This window comes from Heptranchias perlo, chromosome 33 (genome assembly GCF_035084215.1).
Source record: "Heptranchias perlo isolate sHepPer1 chromosome 33, sHepPer1.hap1, whole genome shotgun sequence".
Classification (NCBI taxonomy): domain Eukaryota; kingdom Metazoa; phylum Chordata; class Chondrichthyes; order Hexanchiformes; family Hexanchidae; genus Heptranchias; species Heptranchias perlo.
The window spans coordinates 1,062,831-1,071,270 of NC_090357.1; the positions used below are offsets into that span (position 1 = coordinate 1,062,831).

The 8,440-nt window shown below is 47.1% G+C and overlaps 1 protein-coding gene across 1 annotated transcript in view; it reads left to right on the top strand.

The window, feature by feature from the left end:
- hoatz (HOATZ cilia and flagella associated protein) overlaps nucleotides 1–7,781 on the top strand; it is a 60,354-nt gene extending 52,573 nt beyond the window's left edge. The window contains exon 6 of the mRNA XM_067970735.1: nucleotides 7,625–7,781. Coding sequence (XP_067826836.1) covers nucleotides 7,625–7,694 — 70 coding nt within the window. The 3' untranslated portion in view covers nucleotides 7,695–7,781. The remainder of the gene's footprint in view (nucleotides 1–7,624) is intronic.
- The last annotated feature ends 659 nt before the right edge of the window (nucleotides 7,782–8,440 follow it).

The following is an 8,440-nucleotide window of genomic DNA, read 5'->3' on the forward strand; positions in this document are numbered from 1 at the left end:
TCTCATTGGGGGCAGAAAGGAAACTCCAAGTGACCTGTGATGTTTCAAGGGTTTGGCTTAAATATTTAAAAATTAAAAATAAACAGGGAACTCGGAAGAAGCTTTTTCAAACAAAGGGTAACAGAATCATAGAATAACTTACAAACCTCATGATGGTTTCCATCCCAGGGTATTAAAGGAAATAGGTGAGGCATTAGTCATCATTTTCCGACGATCTCTAGATTCAGGAATTGTGCCTATGCATTGGAAAATTACAAATGTCATTCCATTATTTAAGAAGGGAGGGAGGGTGAAACCAGGAAATTACTGACCTGTCAGTTTAACATCAGGTGTGGGGAAGTTACTAGGATCTATCATCAGGACAGAGGGACTGAGCACTTGGATAAATATATCAGCATGGATTTGTAAAGGGTAGGCCATGTCTGACGAATTAGTTGAATTTTTTGAGGAGATCACTAACATAGTGAATAAAGGAGTGTCTATGGATGTTGTCTATGTGGATTTTCAGAAGACATTTGATAAATTTCCACATAAGAGATTATTAGCAAAAATTAGAGCTAACAGAATTGGAGATAAACTTGTGATATGGGTTGGTAATTGGTTGGAAGGTAAGAGACAGAGAGTAGGAATAAAGGGAACATTCTCTGGTTGGTGAGATGTGACAAAAGGTGTTCCCTCAGCTTTTCACCATATATATTAATATTAATATACATATATATTAATCACACCCAGTGTAGAATATCAGGCAGAGTACAAACCCAGTGTAGAATATCAGGCAATGTACAAACCCAGTGTAGAATATCAGGCAATGTACAAACCCAGTATAGAATATCAGGCAATGTACAAACCCAGTGTAGAATATCAGGCAATGTACAAACCCAGTGTAGAATATCAGGCAGAGTACAAACCCAGTGTAGAATATCAGGCAATGTACAAACCCAGTATAGAATATCAGGCAGAGTACAAACCCAGTGTAGAATATCAGGCAATGTACAAAACCCAGTGTAGAATATCAGGCAATGTACAAAACCCAGTGTAGAATATCAGGCAATGTACAAACCCAGTGTAGAATATCAGGCAATGTACAAACCCAGTATAGAATATCAGGCAATGTACAAACCCAGTATAGAATATCAGGCAATGTACAAAACCCAGTATAGAATATCAGGCAATGTACAAAACCCAGTGTAGAATATCAGGCAATGTACAAACACAATTACACCCAGTGTAGAATTGTTCCATAAATTCCCCAATTGTCCCACATCCCTGATTGGCCCAGTTTTGTTCCCAGATTGAAAAGACACTTCCTCAATAAAACAGGTCTTGTTCATGCACTTACAGAACTTTAGCTTGAATTTAGGCAGCCCTTGAGGGAAAGAAAGTCTCCATGTGTGGATATAAATATATCTCCAGTATCCTCTCTCTGGGACATGCTGCGCTCAGCTGGGTAGCAATTGGAGTGCTGGCATTGGCTTCAGTGTCCCCATGCTAGGGAGGAAAAAAATCAGTCAGGGTTCTCACTTCTGACCGCTATCCAGTGGACCCTGCTGGAAAGTGTGCGTATGTGGTTATCAGGTGATGAAACTGTGATGCCCCCACAGTCAAATAGTTTGCCAACACCCATTGCCCTGCCTCCCAAATGCAGAACAGGCACTTGGATGGGTACCAGAGTGCTACAGATACTCTGGAAAAGCCAGCACCTTCAGGAGAGGAGGAAAAGAATAGTGAAAAGCAAGTTGGAATGTAGGTAAAGCTTTTTCTTCAGTGTTGCTGGTTTCAGTTGTGGTTTCGAGGGTATATCCCTGATTGAGGCTCAGTGTTTCAGTGTTGGGATGACTGAGAATATGGTCCTTGTAGCTTATATCTGACTGTATGAATATGCTTACAATGAGTTAATAACTTTCCACCTATTTCCTTATTGTTGTAGCTGCTTTTTCCTGGTTGCTGACCTCAGTTGCTGGCACATTAAAGGTTTCATATTTATTGTTCGACTGCGGTACGCCCCTGAGCAGCAACATGTGTTATATGCTTAGCGGCTAGTCCATTTGTTGCAACTCTTCACCCGGCCTGGGGACACAGATTTCCTCCAGTGATCACACAGTGTTCAGTGTTACTGAGTCGCAGAGGATGCACACTCAATCCCTGGTCTGTGCTGTGTTGACTGATGTCAGCCAAGATAGAGTGGGGCAGCTCCAATTGGCGTCAGCATCTCTGGGCCAGAGAGAGAGAGGAAAATCATCTGACTGCCATCTAGTGACCCACTCCTGATGCCTCCCATAGTTGATTAGACTGTGAATACTCAATGTCTGACCTCACACATAAAGTAGGGCCACAAAAGTCAGGTACAAACCCAGATAAAATCAGAGCCTTTGATAATTTCCTACTTTAAATAGGTCCTGATGGGGAGATTTTCTCTTTTGAATTTAAAATGAGTTGTGAAAACTGCCTAATGTACACTTAAAATGATGAGACACAGAGACAAAGAGACATAATGGGAGAGTTGGTGAGAAAGATCAAGGCCGAGAGAGAGTGCACCATAGGGGCAACATAGTGGGAAAAGATCAAGACAGGCTAGAAAACAAAACCTGCAATTTAATCAGGCTTTGTGGAATTTTTGCCATTTCTTTCTATTGGGGAGCTTGTGCTTTCTCTCTGTCTGTGTCTCTTTGTCTGTGTCAGTCTCTGCATCTCTCTGTTTCTGTCCTTGCCCCCCGGCCCTGTCTGTGTTTCTCTGTCTCTGTATCTATCTTTCTCTTTCCTTTTGGGTGTGTCTCTCACTCCCTCTGTCATTATTTCTCTGTTGTGACTGCGCGTCTGTAGTGCTCTGTCTCTCTTTCTCTGTCTGTCTGTCTACCTATCCCTTTCTGCCACCTTCTCTCTGTGCATCTCTCTCTGTGCATCTATCTCTATCTCTGTCTGTCTCTCCGTGTTTCTGTGTGTGTCTCCCTCTCTATCTATCTCTCCCTCTCTATCTATCTATCTCCCCCTCTCTATCTATCTATCTCCCCCTCTCTATCTATCTATCTCCCCCTCTCTATCTATCTATCTCCCCCTCTCTATCTATCTATCTCCCCCTCTCTATCTATCTATCTCCCCCTCTCTATCTATCTATCTATCTCCCCCTCTCTATCTATCTATCTATCTATCTCCCCCTCTCTATCTATCTATCTGTCTCCCCCTCCCTCTCTATCTGTCTCCCCCTCCCTCTCTATCTGTCTCCCCCTCCCTCTCTATCTGTCTCCCCCTCCCTCTCTATCTGTCTCCCCCTCCCTCTCTATCTGTCTCCCCCTCCCTCTCTATCTGTCTCCCCCTCTCTAACCTGGGCTGCAGAAGGTGCTGCAGATTTTCCCTGCAGTGCTGCTCTATTCTGTCAATGAGGGATTTGGACTGCAGCACACCAACATACATTGTCAGTATCAGTGTGTCAGACTGCCCTCAGCAGCTACTTCCAGTGTGCCCGCCTTGTGACCTGACTGGCAATGTTAGCCTCAAGTCAGTCTCATTGTCACAAGTTAAACAAAAACATCCAGAGAAAGGATGTTAGATACAGGAACTGCTGCCAGCAGAATGGGGAAACAGAGTCTGCATTTTAATCAGGCTTTGCAGCAATTCCTTTCTATTTGGGAACTCTTGCTTACACTCTATGCCTGTGTCTGTACCTCTCTGCCTCAGTCTCTGTCTTTCCCTCTCTGTCTGTCTGTGTGTCTCGCTGTGTCCCTGTTTCTCTGTTTATCTCTCTATCTATTTCTTATTCTGTCTTGCTCTCTCTCTGCATCTTCTCCCCCTTACTTGCCCTCCCTCTCTCTCACCGCAAACAGCTGGGAGTAGTGAGCTATTTTTAAAAAAATGTATTTATTATTATTGACTCATTCCACTTTCTGGATCCTGAGCTGAGCACCACCTGGTGTGAGAGGGCAGAGGGTCTCCTCCCCTGGTCCCAGTGTGAGAGGGCAGAGGGTCTCCTCCCCTGGTCCCAGTGTGAGAGGGCAGAGGGTCTCCTCCCCTGGTCCCAGTGTGAGAGGGCAGAGGGTCTCCTCCCCTGGTCCCAGTGTGAGAGGGCAGAGGGTCTCCTCCCCTGGTCCCAGTGTGAGAGGGCAGGGGGTCTCCTCCCCTGGTCCCAGTGTGAGAGGAAAAGCCCACTCTTAGGCCTCCTGTATGACAGCCAGTCTTCTGCCATGCCTCTGATTTTGTATCAGGTTAGGTTGACAAGAGTGATTCATGGGCTGAATGCCTGACTCTCCCTCTTTTGCAGAATTATACAGTTTCCTCCCTCTGACAATGTGTCCAGACATAAACAGAGTGCTGGAATTGCAACTGCAGATCTACTGTTGTTTAATATTTCAGAGCTCAGCTCTGCGCCTCTAATTAGTTTAATTAGTATCCTAAATAAACTTTCAGTTTCACAATTCCCCACCCAGTGAGTCTCAGATGTACAACAGGTGCCACTGAGAGAGCAGCTTTCAGATTCTTCTCCCCTCAACTCCCCCCACCCCCAACATTCAGCTTCTGTCAGACTGTGGAACGGCACCCTCGCTCAATCAGAGCATGTACCTCACCGCGATAGCTTCCCCCGATGGTCTTGTGGGTAAATGCAACACGGGGTGTGCTCCAAACGCATAGAAACCAGAAACCAGAAACCAGAACCCCCTGGTCTGTGCTGATTTCAGCTGCGGCATCACTAGGAGCACTACAGTTGGCCTCAAAACCGCGGCACTGGGCAGAGAACAAATCAGTTGAGGTTCCGGATCATTATTCAGTGACCCCTAGTGGACATCAGATCTGGATAGGTTCGGACTCTGCTGTGACGACCCCTGAGGTCAAATAGCCAAATGACACTCATCGCCTAGACTCACAAATAAAGAATAGGCACTTGGGCAGGGACCCAGAGTGCAGCAGAGCCCCACCCCTGGAACTCCCTGACCCCCTGGAACCCCCTGACCCCCCTGGAACCCCCTGGAACCCCCTGACCCCCCTGGAACCCCCTGACCCCCTGGAACTCCCTGACCGCCTGGAACTCCCTGATCCCCCTGGAACCCCCTGACCCCCCCTGGGACTCCCTGACCCCCCCTGGGACTCCCTGACCCCCCCCTGGGACTCCCTGACCCCCCCCCCTGGGACTCCCTGACCCCCCCCCTGGGACTCCCTGACCCCCCCCCTGGGACTCCCTGACCCCCCCCCCTGGGACTCCCTGACCCCCCCCCCTGGGACTCCCTGACCCCCCCCCTGGGACTCCCTGACCCCCCCCCTGGGACTCCCTGACCCCCCCCCTGGGACTCCCTGACCCCCCCCCTGGGACTCCCTGACCCCCCCCCCTGGGACTCCCTGACCCCCCCCCTGGGACTCCCTGACCCCCCCCCCTGGGACTCCCTGACCCCCCCCCCTGGGACTCCCTGACCCCCCCCCCTGGGACTCCCTGACCCCCCCCCCTGGGACTCCCTGACCCCCCCCCTGGGACTCCCTGACCCCCCTGGAACCATACATTAACGAAGTGTCGGCATCTCCAGGAGAAATAGGAAGTAAGAATGCTTGATGCTTTCACCCACTGAGAAGCAGCTGAATCAGGTCCTGTCTGAGAAGCTGAGTTAGTGCAAAACATACTGGGATCAGCATTTTGCAGCTAACAAGATTTGGATGGATTAGGAGAAAAAGTGTTTGAAAGTGAGGACTCCCTGACAGCACCAATGAGTAAAACACTTCACTGTTCTTTTTTTCTTAACATTTAATTTGAGTTATGACAGCTCGTCCTTCACTGACTCTGCATTGGCCCTGGGTCAGAAACCACACTGAACTGATTGCCTGATACACCTACGGTGACGGTGAGTTTCCTGGCAGTGTTACATTGAGTACAGCACAGAAACAGGCCCAACTGGTCTATCCCAGTGTTTAAGCTCTACACGAGCCTCCTCCCTCCCTACTTCTTCTCACCCTATCAGCATAACCTTCTATTCCTTTCTCCTGAATTCCCTATTGGATTTATTAGTGGCGACCTTATATTTATGACCTCTAGTTTTGGTCTCCCCCACAAGTGGAAACATTTTCTCTACGTCTACCCCATCAAACCCTTTCATAATCTTAAAGGCCACCCCTCAGTCTTCTCTTTTCTAGAGAAAAGAACCCCAGCCTGTTCAGCCTTTCCTGATAAGGATATCCTTTCAATTCTGATATCACCTTTGTAATCTTTTTTGCACCTTCTCCAGTGCCTCTATATCCTTTTTATAATATGAGGACTAGACCTGTGCACAATACTCCTAGTGTGATCTAACTAAGGTTCTATACAATTTTAACATAGCTTCTCTGCTTTTCAATTCTATCCCGCTAGAAACGAACCACAGTGTTTGATTTGCTCGTTTTATGGCCTTATTAACCTGCGTCATTACTTTTAGTGATTTGTGTATCTGTACCCCCCAGATCCCTCTGCTCCTCTACCCCATTTAGACTCTTATTATCCAAGCAGTGTGTGGCCTCCTTATTCTTCCTGCCAAAATGCACCACCTCACACTTACCTATATTGAAATTAATTTGCCAATTACACCCCCATTCTGCAAGTTTATTATTCCTGCATTTTGACGCATTCTTCCTTTGCATTAACTATACCCCCAATGTAGTGTCATCCGCAAATTTTGAAATTGTACTTTCAATTCCTGAGTCCAAATGTAAGGAATCTTACAACACCAGGTTATAGTCCAACAGTTTTATTTGAAAATCACAAGCTTTCGGAGGCTTTCTCCTTCGTCAGGTGAGTGTGGGATTCCTTGAAGGTTACCACATATATAGTCAGAGAACAATGCCAGGCACCATGGATCAAACCCCACACTTCCCTGGTCTGTGTGGCTCGGCACATTCACCCACTGAGCTTCAGCGAAGACAACTTGCAGTCATCACACAAACTGGTCAGCTCACTTTGAGGTGCGACATTTTGTTAATTTGACATTGTCTTCACTGAAGCTCAGTGGGTGAATGTGCCGAGCCACACAGACCAGGGAAGTGTGGGATTGGATCCATGGTCTGCTCAGTGAGCTGATTACAGCCAGGGCAACAATCCAGGCATTCCCTAGCGTAGGGAAGAGAAAATTCAACCAGGATTCCCGTTGTGGATCACTTCCCATGCAAAAGTGCCTGTTTGTTTGCCAGATGGAGACAGACTGTGATGCCTCTCATGGTTAAGGAGCCTGCCGACACTCACTGACTAGGCTCAAACGTGAAGAATGGTCACTTGGGATCTTCCTCATCTGTATGACTCAGTTCCACAACGGGAGGGAATTTACAACTAAACAATCTGGGAGCCCTTTATATTCTTTTTTTCAAATGTGCTACAATATAAAACGTGTGGTGTAACAGGACACGGGAGAGGGACTGCCCACAGAGCTCATTGTTGTTTTGCAGCCTCTGTGGGCATCTTCAAGATTGTCAGCATAGTTTTCATTTTCTGCAGTGGATCTTTGGAGAAGCGTACGCTCCAGGAGTGTGTCACACGACACCTTGCACACTCACGCCTCCTACCATCGGTGTAAGGGACAAGGGCTAAGTAACTGCTTATTATACAGCTGGTGCATGCAGTGCACAGAGGAGCCACTCCAGTCTAACCTGTCCAATCAGTTTACCATCCCAATCTTTTTACTTCCAGAAAGCCAGCATGCCCAGAGTCCAGCAGTGACGCTCAGGAGACCTATCAGGCCTTGAGGCAGTTTGACTGAATGTTCAGCAAATCCTTCAGAGACAGAGAGACCTCTAGGAGAGGATGAAGGATTATTTGGATTCAATAAATACTGCAGTTTCCTTTCCTTGTCTGTTTAATTGTCTGTATTGTCCTTTTTCTAATTCAGCATTTCCTCTTCACATCGCCCAGCTGGCGTGAGTCTGTTGTACTTGTGCCTGCGCAATGACTCTGATTTATTTAATCTTTGTTCCAAAGGGCAGGCGCCCTTTGCTTCTTTGACCAAGCAGAGATTCCACCTGCGTGAGCCTACATGTTGAATATTGGCAGACTATCCCATCACAGGGGCATCACAGCCAAGCCCAATCCTGTTGTCCTCTAATGCCCATACACACAGCAGAGAATCTCGTGGTGAAACTCGCTACTTTTAATGTTTCACCCACCCAGCCAATCCATGCTGAAATTTTTTAAAAAGAGCATAAATTGGTTGGACTCGCTGCGATGTTTATTTCCTCTCAGTCTGTAAATAGTCTGATTATTCATCCAGCTCAGGGAAAAGAAAAATGGCATTTCTACTTTATTCCCAGGTTAAATATTTGGCTGTCAAGCCTGTGAGGCTGTGCGAGGCTATTTCTTTCTGTAGTTATAATTAAATCGAGACTGCGGAACCCTGGGGACGTGTTTTTATTTTTTATGGCCCAGCATTACTTTCTGGGAGTTTACAAGAGAGGCTCTGCTCGTTCACCAGCCTGTATCACCGATAGCCATCAGGAAACGCTGACTTGC